A 13,278-nucleotide genomic window follows, 5' to 3' on the forward strand; every position below is an offset into this window, starting at 1 on the left:
GCTCTCGCGCTCAAAGCCCTTCCTGTTGGATTGTAAAATGGCGCATTGTTGTCACCACCGCGTCGTGTCCGATTCGTCGACATTATGACTGAATTGCAAAGATTAACTACTAGATGCATACCACGATAAAGTGGTCGTATTGTCCGGCATCAGACTGAGTGGAGAGGTTTATTTATTTTTGCATGCTTTTGTTGTGAGAGCTCTTCGAGTAAGCATTGCTTGCTCGCATTAGCTAAAACTTGATTTCCTGAGGTTTTTTTTTTTTTTTTTCACGTGCAAATACTGAATTGCAACTACCATGGGTTACCTAAAACTCATCGAGATCGAAAACTTCAAGTCATACAAAGGACGACAAATCATTGGACCTTTTCATAAATTCACGGCGATCATCGGCCCCAATGGATCTGGTATGTTTGCTAATGCAAATTGCTGGCTATCGGTCCTGGACAAACAGAACTATTGTATTGCAAATGCATTGAACTGAGTAAAATGTATATTCTGCATGTATATTCAGCACGTAATGGGCGTGTCTCACGTGCTCATGTACGTTTCATAGACAGCCAAGAAACAATTACGCAATGTAATAATAATACGTCTAATCGTTTCTGCAGGAAAATCAAATCTTATGGATGCCATCAGCTTTGTGTTGGCGGAGAAGACCAGTAACTTGCGTGTGAAGACTCTGAAAGATCTGATCCACGGGGCACCTGTTGGAAAACCAGCTGCCAACAGAGCTTTTGTCAGTATGGTCTACCAGGAGGACAACGGAGAGGAGCGATCCTTCACCAGAATGATCATCGGTACGACAATCTACTTTTGTTCACACTTTGTTGTGGCCTTGAGTTTTGCCTGAGACAAGTTTTGTAATTTTTGAGCAAGTCCACACAAACTTGCAAAATAATCTTGCCTTCGCAGAACTTTGAATGTATCCCCTGATTATGTGGCAGGTTCCTCCTCTGAATACCGCATCAACAACAAAGTGGTGGGCTTGCCAGATTACAGCGAGCAGCTGGAAAAACTTGGCATTCTCATCAAGGCTCGAAACTTCTTGGTTTTCCAGGTGAGCTAGAGTATCGATGAAAACATTTTTGTGCGCTTCTTAAACGTCATAGAATTTATATTGATTTAAAAAAGACCATTCAAATAAATGAATATGCTTTTTCCACGATTGTTTCTCTAGGGAGCCGTAGAATCGATCGCCATGAAGAACCCAAAGGAGCGCACTGCTCTCTTCGAGGAGATCTCACGCTCAGGGGAGCTGGCCCAGGAGTATGACCGAAGGAAGAAGGAGATGGTGAAAGCAGAGGAGGACACACAGTTCAATTACCATCGCAAGAAGAACATTGCAGCCGAGCGCAAAGAGGCCAAGCAAGAGAAAGAGGAGGTGAGTGAGTGAGCCTTTTGAGCACAAGCAGAACATTCATAACTGAACACTTTTGTCTTTTCATCAAGGCTGAGCGCTACCAGCGACTGAAGGATGAAGTGGCCAGGGCCAGTGTTCAGCTGCAGCTCTTCAAACTCTACCACAACGAGACCGAGATCGAGAAGCTGAACAAAGAGCTGGGTCAGCGCAACAAGGAGATCGACAAGGACCGCAAGAGGATGGACCACGTGGAGGAGGAGCTGAAAGACAAGAAGAAGGAGCTCGGAAGGCTCATGAGGGAGCAGCAGACAATTGAGAAAGAGATCAAGTGAGTTATCGCGCTGCTCTTACCGTTTCGAAGTCGCTTTCCCGTTTGGCTCGCATCTCACCGATTGCTCGACTTCTGCCCCCCCCCCCCAGAGAGAAGGACTCTGAGCTAAACCAAAAAAGGCCGCAGTACATCAAGGCCAAAGAGAACACGTCGCACAAGATCAAGAAGCTCGAGGCGGCCCGTAAATCGTTGCAGAACGCCCAGAAGATGTACAAGAAGCGCAAGGCGGACATGGACGAGCTGGACAAGGAGATGAAAGCGGTGGAGCTCGCTAAGCAAGATTTTGAGGAGCGCATGGAGGAGGAAGCGCAGAGCCAGGGCCAGGACCTAACCCTGGAGGAGAACCAGGTACTTGAATTTTGTCTCTTTTCCATTTGACTCGGTTTCAACAAATCGGAAGCCCCGCCCCCAAAATATGACCTAATGGAAAAGACTTGAAATAGCCACGCGGCGTTGCACTTGCAGGTCAAGCAGTACCATCGACTGAAGGAGGAGGCCAGCAAACGTGCAGCCACGTTGGCGCAGGAGTTGGAGAAGTTCAACCGGGACCAGAAAGCTGACCAGGACCGCCTTGACTTGGAGGAGAGGAAGAAAGTGGAGACGGAGGTAAAAGACGTCGCCCTTGCACCATTTGAGCAACTACAAATAGTCACCAACCCCTTTTGCAGGCCAAAATCAAACAGAAGATTCGTGAGATTGAGGAGAACCAGAAGCGAATTGAGAAATTGGAGGATTACATCACTACCAGCAGGTGGGCTCGGCCGTTCTGTAAGAAGCTCTTTGAATTGTATCGCTTCATTCACTCAGCCGGGCTTCCTCTACGCAGGCAGTCTCTGGATGAGCAGAAACGCATGGAGGAGGAACTGACTGAAGAAGTGGAACTGGCCAAGAGGAGGATTGATGAGATCAACATGGAGCTGAACCAGGTAGCTACGTTGGCACGCTCTGTCACGCGTGTTCAAAATGTCACCATTGTTGTGTTTTTCCACCAAGGTCATGGAGCAGCTCGGCGACGCCAGGATCGACAGGCAGGAGAACAGTCGACAGCAACGAAAGGCTGAAATCATGGAGAGCATCAAGCGACTCTACCCCGGCTCAGTGGTGAGGACTCGCCTCGGGTGCTTTCACGTAAAAGTCAGACGACACCGCTGATGCCGTTCTTCTTCCTGCAGTATGGCCGCCTGATTGACTTGTGCCAGCCCACTCAGAAGAAATATCAGATCGCTGTCACCAAAGTACTGGGAAAGAACATGGACGCCATCATTGTTGATTCCGAGAAGACGGGAAGAGATTGTATCCAGTACATCAAGGAGCAGAGAGGAGAGCCGGAGACCTTCCTGCCTCTCGACTACCTGGAGGTGAACGGGCGATTGTTGTTGTTGGGTCGTTGAAAAAAAAGATAGTTCCTCCCCTGTGACGGTAGGAAAATATATTTTTTACTTGCCTTGATGTAGACTTTTTTTTTTTTTTGCCCAACGACAGGTGAAGCCAACCGACGAGAAACTTCGAGAGCTGCGTGGAGCCAAGCTGGTGATTGACGTGATTCGTTACGAGCCTCCTCACATCAAGAAAGCGCTGCAGTACGCCTGCGGCAACGCTCTGGTGTGCGATAACGTGGAGGACGCCAGGAGGATTGCCTTCGGAGGCCCGTACAGGCACAAGGTACCGTACCGGGCCACAAGATAGAAACAAATGTTCTGCTTTCCCCCGTGTGGGCCTTTTCGGCTCTGAATTTTCCTCATCTTCTGCTTGTCCGCACACATCCAGACTGTGGCCCTGGACGGAACCCTTTTCCAAAAATCCGGAGTCATCTCAGGAGGAGCCAGCGACCTGAAGGCCAAGGCCAGACGCTGGGATGAAAAAGCAGTGGACAAGCTCAAAGAGAAGAAGGAGAAACTTACTGAGGAGCTCAAGGTCATTTGGCTCATCCTTCTTTGGAGACATTTTATTTGCAACCACTTTTGGTTTTGGAGAACAAATGTCTTCATGTCAATGAAGCAAAACTTTTAGCAACGCTTTGCTTTACAGGAGCAAATGAAAGCCAAGCGGAAAGAGGCGGAGCTGCGTCAGGTGCAGTCGCAGGCGCACGGCCTGCAGATGAGGCTCAAGTATTCCCAGAGTGACCTGGAGCAGACCAAAACACGCCACCTCTCGCTAAACATGCAGGTAAGCTTGATCCTTCCTCCTCCCTTGCTTCCTCTCCCTTGCGAACACGCCCGTGCCCTCCGCAGGAGAAGTCCAAGTTGGAGAGCGAGCTGGCAAACTTTGGCCCTCGCATCAACGAGATCAAGAGGATCATCCAGTCGCGCGAGCGCGAAATCACTGACCTCAGGGACCGCATGAACCTGGTGAGCTAGCTAGCGGCTCTCGCTCGTCTTAAGTCGCCGGCCGGCCGGGGTGTTGACGCGTCTCGATGCTCTTCAGGTGGAAGATGAGGTCTTCATTGAGTTCTGCAAGGAGATTGGAGTGAGGAACATCCGAGAGTTTGAGGAAGAGAAGGTGAAGAGGCAGAATGAGATCGCTAAGAAGCGGTAAGCTAACTCGGGTGCACTCGTCTTCATCCTTCTTCACAGAGGATCAAGAATCGCTGCTTGTTGTCAAGTCACTAGACTGATCTTGCTTGAATTATTTTCTCAGTCTCGAGTTTGAGACCCAGAAAACCCGCCTAGGAATTCAGGTGGACTATGAGAAGAACCAGCTGAAGGAGGACCAGGAGAAGGTCATGATGTGGGAGCAGACGGTCAAGAAGGATGATGCTGAAATCGAACGACTTAAGAAGGTACGGCTCATTTCTCCTTTTTGCTTTCCTGGCTCACGTGCTTCCTATGTGGTCTTTTTTTTTTTGTGCCAGGAGGAGCACAGGCATATGAAGATCATCGATGAGACCATGGCTCAGCTGCAAGACCTGAAGAACCAGCACCTCACCAAGAAATCCGAAGTGAACGACAAGAACCGCGACATGGAGGAGATCCGCAAGAAACTGGGCGGCGCCAACAAGTAAGCTCTTGCCGCGAGCCGAGACGTTTGGCCGGCGCTACGAGAACTCACGTCGCCGTTTCCCAGGGAGCTGACGCAACTCCAGAAGGAAGTGACGGCCATCGAGACCAAACTAGAGCAGAAGCGCAGCGACCGCCACAACCTGCTGCAGGCCTGCAAAATGCAGGACATCCGCTTGCCGCTTCGCTCGGGAACCATGGACGACATCAGCCAGGGCGAGGTAGGCCAGGCGAGGCGAGCCGGAGCGCGGTCGTTCGTCTTTTGGGACCACCGCCGCCATCTTCTCTCGTTTGCATATTTAGGGGAGCTCCCAGGCAGAGGAGTCGAGCAGCCAGAGGACGTCCAGCAGTGTTCTGGCCAAAGAGGCTCTCATTGAGATCGACTACAGTAACCTGACTGAAGATCTCAAGGTAGCCTCCGTGGCGTGTGGCGTGATGTACACAAGTGCTGAGACGCTTTCTTAGGTAACAATTACAAAATTACAAATCGATTCTGAAATTCCTGCAGGACACCTTGTCCGAGGAGGAGATAAAGGCGGAGACCAACACGCTCCAGCAGCGTCTCAACGAGCAGCAGAGCATCCTGCAGAGGATCAGCGCCCCCAATATGAAGGCCATGGAGAAGCTGGAGAGCGTCAGGGACAAGTTCCAAGAGACCAGCGACGGTGAGCCGCCGGCCCAAAAGCCCGTTTTGAGCTCCACGTGTGACGCTCACTCCTTTTTTTCTGCGCCCAGAGTTTGAGGCTGCTCGTAAGAGGGCCAAGAAGGCCAAGCAGGCTTTTGAGCAGATCAAGAAGGAACGCTTCGATCGCTTCAATACCTGCTTTGAGTCCGTGGCCAACAACATCGACGAGATCTACAAGGCTCTCTCACGCAACAGCAGCGCGCAGGTCATTGCCGCTCTCACCTCATATTTGGGAACGGCAAGCATCCAAAATGAAACAGCTTCTCTCGTTCCTCTCATAGGCATTCCTCGGTCCAGAAAATCCAGAGGAGCCCTACTTGGACGGCATCAACTACAACTGCGTGGCTCCCGGAAAGAGGTTCCGGCCAATGGACAACCTGTCCGGAGGAGAGAAGACGGTGGCGGCCTTGGCTCTCCTCTTCGCCATTCACAGGTGAGAGCAAAGTGGCAGCTTTCAACTCTTGCTTCAAGCTAACGTTTTTTCTCCCTCAGCTACAAACCGGCGCCCTTCTTCGTGCTGGACGAGATCGACGCCGCTCTCGACAACACCAACATCGGCAAGGTCCGTCCGTCCTCGTCGTCATTGTGTGTCGTCGTCGGGACTGCAAATGAAATTTCTGTTTCCCCCTCCAAGGTGGCCAATTACATCAAAGACCAGTCGGTGGAGAACTTCCAGGCCATCGTCATCTCCCTCAAGGAGGAGTTTTACACCAAAGCCGACTCGCTCATCGGCGTCTATCCTGAGGTGCGTAGCTTTTCTTTAGACGCCTCTTTTTTTTCTTCAATATTCATAGTGAGAGGAAATTCTGCACTTGAACACGCGTGTCTTGATAAAAGATGCCTGAGATTTTCAAAATCCAAACACAAAAAGTTACACTAATTGTAAACTGTCATTTGAACGCACAACTATATTTCTCTTCTCTGGGGTCATTGACTATATTAACTTTTTATTATTATTATTTATTTATTTATTTATTTGGTTATTGATACTTTTATGTCATTTTTAAATATATTTAATATATTTTTACTTTAATATATTTTTACTTGTTTTTAATCATCTGGACCATAAATAAAATTTACGATACACACAAGAATTTATTGTTCTGTAGGAAGAGTGACTTGTATGGGGAGCTTCTCTGGCTCCTATCTTGTTGTGGTGCAAGCGTAAAATTGGCAATTCTCAAAAATCTGCCAGGAACACGTCCCCGCGCTCCTATTAGTGAATATCGACCTCTTTGATTTGAAGTTCCGCGCCGCATCTCGTGACTCTTTCCTTCCTTCTCGTCCACAGCAAGGAGACTGCGTCATCAGCAAAGTGCTCACCTTTGACCTCTCTCAGTATCCTGACGCCAACCCCAATCCCAACGAGTAGGACAAGATTTCCCGTCACGAGTAGAAACTCTCCAAAAACTTTCATTCCTTCATTTTCTTCTGTATCCTGTAGTGTGATATTTCCTGTTTTATAATGTATATGCTACTGTGGGATTTCTTTATATTTTTTGTAGTAGTCGTAGTTAGTGGTTGTCGAGTAGACACTCAGAGCCAGGTTGTCTGACTCCAACATTATCCTTTTGTTGTCTAGTTTGTATTTACAAGAGTCACCTGGAAATTAAAGTGTTTTCATCTGCAGATTTCCACAACTTTGATGTCATCATGGTGCGATCGGCCCTAGTGATGTGCATTCTAGTTCTTTTAAGTGAACTAAATCTTTAGAATCAGTTCACTCAAAAGATTCGTTCAAGCGAATCGTTCAAGCGAATCGTTCAACGAATCGTCCCCCCCCCCCCCCCCCCACACACACACACACACACACTGATCCTTTTTTTTTTTTTTTTTTTTTATAACTTCAATAACACACACAATTAAGCAGTACACCAGACAAAAAACAATCACGTAAACACGGTAATGTCGACAACGCCAACGCACACATTTTTCTCTATATTACAATATCCCGTACATATACGTCAAACAATACAACTACACTCCCCCACCAAAAAAATTTTATATATAATAATAATAATTGGCTCGGTTATTCACACATTTCTTTCTATAATACAACACCTACACGAGTGTTGGCTCGTGAGTGAACGATTCGTTCAAAAGAACAAATCTTTTCAGTGAACGAGAGTGACCGAATCACTTCCTGAAGTGATTTGTTCTTTTTTCAGTTCATATGACTTCAACCAGTAGGTGTCAGTAATTGAAGCTGGTGCCACCTCGCCACAAAGAAGAAGAAAATGACGTAACTTCCCGTTCACGAACGAGTCGTGAATTGCATTTCCCCTTCACCAACGAACGAATCAGTGAGTGAACGAATCAGCATTTCCAGTTCATCGCGAGAACGGATCAGTGACTATCTACAAATCCTGACTATCCCGTTCGCGAACGAGTCAATGGATCAACTGCCTTCCTTCCCGTGCATCAACGGATCAGTCAGTGAACGTGTTGCGTCTCCCTCCTGGCGTGAACTATGTAAGCCAGAATGTCAATTTACGATTTGCCAAGGAAAGAAAGAACCACTCACTGAAACACCACTTCTTTTATGCGCGTTTTCTCCAAGCTAACGGCTAATGCGCCGTTATGCAACAACGGGGAGATTATGCTTCTCTTTGGGTAATCTTGATTTTATAACACTTAGTTTTTAAATAACGTGTATGCATATATACGCCTAAATATTGTTATCCAATATATCTACTGCAATTTCACATTAGATTGCTGGTTTGAAATGTACTTTTATTATTATTATTATTATTTTAATAAACATTAAAACCTGTTAAAACTTGTCTGGTGTTTTATTCCTTGCTTTTATTTTTTTGGGCATGAAAACAAAAATCTGACATTTGGTTATCTGCTTTATATGACAATATGTATATGTGTAATATGTTTGGTGTCCCCCCAAATAAAGAGCAAATAGTCAAATACACATTCTTGACACGTACAAAAAAATGCATAAAGTTATTAGGTACACCTAAAAATGGTGGTGTACCTAATGGAGTGTCTGTGTGACGTCACAGATCAACCAGCCAATCAGGAGGTGGGGGTGAGGGCAGTTGTGGCACTTGCAGTTCAGCTTTGGCCATGATTTTTCCCTAATGAAGTGGCCTGTTATTAGGTACACCTGAAAATGGCGGCGTATCTAAAGGAGTGTCCGTGTGATGTCACAGATCAAACAGCCAATCAGAAAGTGGGGGTGAGGGCGGGTGTGGCACTTTTCACTTTCACTTAAGCTTTGGCCATGATTTTTCCCTAATGAACTGGCCTGCTATTAGGCACACTTGAAAATGGCGGTGTACCTAATGGAGTGTCCGTGTGATTCCCTCATTAAGCGCACCTGCGTGAAAAGTTTTAGCTCCTTCCGAACGTGAAAGTGACCAAAAACTTTTCACGCAGGTGCGCTTAACGAGGGTCACTTGGAAAACATGTTGGAACGCGGCCCCGAGGACTAGAGCTTGACACCTGTGACCTTTGACCATGATATTTCCCTAATAAAGTGGCCTGTTATTAGGTACACTTGAAAATGGCGGTGTACCTAATGGAGTGTCCGTGTGAGTCCCTCGTTAAGCGCACCTGCGTGAAAAGTTTTAGCTCCTGCGGAACGTGAAAGGAGCTAAAACTTTTCACGCAGGTGCGCTTAACGAGGGTCACTTGGAAAACATGTTGGAACGCGGCCCCGAGGACTAGACTTGACACCTGTGACCTTTGACCATGATATTTCCCTAATAAAGTGGCCTGTTATTAGGTACACTTGAAAATGGCGGTGTACCTAATGGAGTGTCCGTGTGATTCCCTCGTTAAGCGCACCTGCGTGAAAAGTTTTAGCTCCTGCAGAACGTGAAAGTGACCAAAACTTTTCACGCAGGTGCGCTTAACGAGGGTCACTTGGAAAACATGTTGGAACGCGGCCCCGAGGACTAGACTTGACACCTGTGACCTTTGACCATGATATTTCCCTAATAAAGTGGCCTGTTATTAGGTACACTTGAAAATGGCGGTGTACCTAATGGAGTGTCCGTGTGATTCCCTCGTTAAGCGCACCTGCGTGAAAAGTTTTAGCTCCTGCAGAACGTGAAAGTGACCAAAACTTTTCACGCAGGTGCGCTTAACGAGGGTCACTTGGAAAACATGTTGGAACGCGGCCCCGAGGACTAGAGCTTGACACCTGTGACCTTTGACCATGATATTTCCCTAATGAATTGGCCTGTTATTAGGGACACTTGAAAATGGCGGTGTACCTAATGGAGTGTCCATTTGATTCCCTCGTTAAGCGCACCTGCGTGAAAAGTTTTAGCTCCTGCGGAACGTGAAAGGAGCTAAAACTTTTCACGCAGGTGCGCTTAACGAGGGTCACTTGGAAAACATGTTGGAACGCGGCCCCGAGGACTAGATTTGACACCTGTGACCTTTGACCATGATATTTCCCTAATAAAGTGGCCTGTTATTAGGTGCACTTGAAAATGGCGGTGTACCTAATGGAGTGTCCGTGTGAGTCCCTCGTTAAGCGCACCTGCGTGAAAAGTTTTAGCTCCTGCGGAACGTGAAAGGAGCTAAAACTTTTCACGCAGGTGCGCTTAACGAGGGTCACTTGGAAAACATGTTGGAACGCGGCCCCGAGGACTAGATTTGACACCTGTGACCTTTGACCATGATCTTTCCCTAATGAATTGGCCTGTTATTAGGGACACTTGAAAATGGCGGTGTACCTAATGGAGTGTCCATTTGATTCCCTCGTTAAGCGCACCTGCGTGAAAAGTTTTAGCTCCTTCCGAACGTGAAAGTGACCAAAAACTTTTCACGCAGGTGCGCTTAACGAGGGTCACTTGGAAAACATGTTGGAACGCGGCCCCGAGGACTAGAGCTTGACACCTGTGACCTTTGACCATGATATTTCCCTAATAAATTGGCCTGTTATTAGGGACACTTGAAAATGGCGGTGTACCTAATGGAGTGTCCATTTGATTCCCTCGTTAAGCGCACCTGCGTGAAAAGTTTTAGCTCCTGCCGAACGTGAAAGTGACCAAAAACTTTTCACGCAGGTGCGCTTAACGAGGGTCACTTGGAAAACATGTTGGAACGCGGCCCCGAGGACTAGAGCTTGACACCTGTGACCTTTGACCATATTTCCCTAATAAATTGGCCTGTTATTAGGTACACTTGAAAATGCCGGTGTACCTAATGGAGTGTCCATTTGATTCCCTCGTTAAGCGCACCTGCGTGAAAAGTTTTAGCTCCTGCAGAACGTGAAAGTGACCAAAACTTTTCACGCAGGTGCGCTTAACGAGGGTCACTTGGAAAACATGTCGGAACGCGGCCCCGAGGACTAGAGCTTGACACCTGTGACCTTTGACCATGATCTTTCCCTAATGAATTGGCCTGTTATTAGGGACACTTGAAAATGGCGGTGTACCTAATGGAGTGTCCATTTGATTCCCTCGTTAAGCGCACCTGCGTGAAAAGTTTTAGCTCCTGCAGAACGTGAAAGTGACCAAAACTTTTCACGCAGGTGCGCTTAACGAGGGTCACTTGGAAAACATGTTGGAACGCGGCCCCGAGGACTAGAGCTTGACACCTGTGACCTTTGACCATATTTCCCTAATAAATTGGCCTGTTATTAGGTACACTTGAAAATGCCGGTGTACCTAATGGAGTGTCCATTTGATTCCCTCGTTAAGCGCACCTGCGTGAAAAGTTTTAGCTCCTGCAGAACGTGAAAGTGACCAAAACTTTTCACGCAGGTGCGCTTAACGAGGGTCACTTGGAAAACATGTTGGAACGCGGCCCCGAGGACTAGAGCTTGACACCTGTGACCTTTGACCATGATCTTTCCCTAATGAATTGGCCTGTTATTAGGGACACTTGAAAATGGCGGTGTACCTAATGGAGTGTCCATTTGATTCCCTCGTTAAGCGCACCTGCGTGAAAAGTTTTAGCTCCTGCAGAACGTGAAAGTGACCAAAACTTTTCACGCAGGTGCGCTTAACGAGGGTCACTTGGAAAACATGTTGGAACGCGGCCCCGAGGACTAGAGCTTGACACCTGTGACCTTTGACCATGATCTTTCCCTAATGAATTGGCCTGTTATTAGGGACACTTGAAAATGGCGGTGTACCTAATGGAGTGTCCATTTGATTCCCTCGTTAAGCGCACCTGCGTGAAAAGTTTTAGCTCCTTCCGAACGTAAAAGTGACCAAAAACTTTTCACGCAGGTGCGCTTAACGAGGGTCACTTGGGAAACATGTTGGAACGCGGCCCCGAGGACTAGAGCTTGACACCTGTGACCTTTGACCATGATATTTCCCTAATAAAGTGGCCTGTTATTAGGTACACTTGAAAATGGCGGTGTACCTAATGGAGTGTCCGTGTGAGTCCCTCGTTAAGCGCACCTGCGTGAAAAGTTTTAGCTCCTGCGGAACGTGAAAGGAGCTAAATCTTTTCACGCAGGTGCGCTTAACGAGGGTCACTTGGAAAACATGTTGGAACGCGGCCCCGAGGACTAGACTTGACACCTGTGACCTTTGACCATGATATTTCCCTAATAAAGTGGCCTGTTATTAGGTACACTTGAAAATGGCGGTGTACCTAATGGAATGTCCAAGTGATGTCACAGATCCAACAGCTAATCAGGAGGTGGGGGTGAGGGCGGGTGTGGCACTTTTCACTTTCACTTAAGCTTTTTCCCTATTGAAGTGGCCTGTGATTAGGTACACCTCATGGACACTACAATAGGTACACTTCACGAGGTAAAAAAAAAAAAAGACTAAATAAATAAGAAAGTGTAGCGAACGATTCGGTGAACGATTCTTTTGAACAAATATTTTGAGTGAACCGATTCTAAAGATTCAGTTCACTTAAAACAGGAATGCACATCACTCGTACAAAACAGTGCAAAACAAAACCATGGGGTGACCGGTCGAAATAGCCGACTGGTTAGTGACACGGGCTCTTGCTCGGTAAGAAATTGGTTCGGTTCCAGGTGTCAGAGTATACCTAAATGTGCTTTTATTGTGCAATTAACCCTTTATTTATTTATTCTTTTTTTTTTTTTTTTTTTTACCTCGTGTAGTGTACCTATTGAAGTTTCCATGAGGTGTACCTACACATATTGTCATATAAAGCAGTTCACCAAATGTCTGATTTTCATGTTTTAATTGGTGAATATAAAAACAAGGAATAAAACACCAGACAAGTTTTAACATAGTTTATTAAAAATAATAATATTATTAAAAGTAAATTTCAAACCAGCAATCCAATGTGAAATTGCAGTAGATATATTGGATCACAATATTTAGGCGTATATATGCATACACGTTGTTTACTACTATAAATGTTATAAAATCAAGATTACCCAAAGAGAAGCATAATCTCCGTTGATGGGCGGGAAGGAAGGCACTGATCCGTTGACTCGTCCGCGAACGGGAAAGTCAGGATTCGTTCCCTCACTGATCCGTTCTCGCGATGAACTGGAAATGCGAATCACTCACTCACTGATTCGTTCACTCACTGATTCGTTCACTCACTGATTCGTTCACTCACTGATTCGTTCACTCACTGATTCGTTCACTCATTGATTCGTTCACTCACAGAGACGTTCGTTGGTGAACGGGAAATGCAATTCACGACTCGTTCGTGAACGGGAAGTCAAGTCATTTTCTTCTTCGTTTTGTTTTACGGCGAGGTGGCACCAGCTTCAATGGGCATTACTGACACCTACTGGTTGAAGTCATATGAACTGAAAAAAGAACGAATCACTTTAGGAAGTGATTCGGTCACTCTCGTTCACTGAAAAGACAACAGTCATCACAAAAAGAAAAACGACAAAAATACCAGCAATGTGTTTCTGTTAAAGAGCCAAATTCGGAATGTCTGCTAGACAAAATGAAAGCGTGAGGCAATTTCCTCTCCGTGT

The 13,278-nt window shown here is 46.6% G+C and overlaps 1 protein-coding gene across 1 annotated transcript; it reads left to right on the forward strand.

Annotated features, from left to right (window-relative positions):
- The first annotated feature begins 11 nt into the window (after positions 1-11).
- Positions 12-7,009, forward strand: smc1a (structural maintenance of chromosomes 1A). Its single transcript, XM_037246395.1, has 26 exons — positions 12-407; positions 612-800; positions 948-1,060; positions 1,181-1,384; positions 1,453-1,691; positions 1,784-2,042; positions 2,160-2,300; positions 2,363-2,445; positions 2,521-2,620; positions 2,688-2,795; positions 2,867-3,052; positions 3,177-3,356; positions 3,462-3,608; positions 3,723-3,860; positions 3,926-4,042; positions 4,119-4,225; positions 4,332-4,473; positions 4,546-4,691; positions 4,758-4,911; positions 4,994-5,101; positions 5,199-5,355; positions 5,426-5,580; positions 5,657-5,808; positions 5,868-5,937; positions 6,010-6,120; positions 6,667-7,009. The coding sequence occupies exons 1-26, from the start codon at positions 299-301 to the stop codon at positions 6,745-6,747; spliced, it is 3,696 nt and encodes a 1,231-aa protein (XP_037102290.1). The 5' UTR covers positions 12-298; the 3' UTR covers positions 6,748-7,009.
- The last annotated feature ends 6,269 nt before the right edge of the window (positions 7,010-13,278 follow it).

The sequence above is a fragment of the Syngnathus acus genome, chromosome 2, assembly GCF_901709675.1.
Source record: "Syngnathus acus chromosome 2, fSynAcu1.2, whole genome shotgun sequence".
Taxonomy (NCBI): domain Eukaryota; kingdom Metazoa; phylum Chordata; class Actinopteri; order Syngnathiformes; family Syngnathidae; genus Syngnathus; species Syngnathus acus.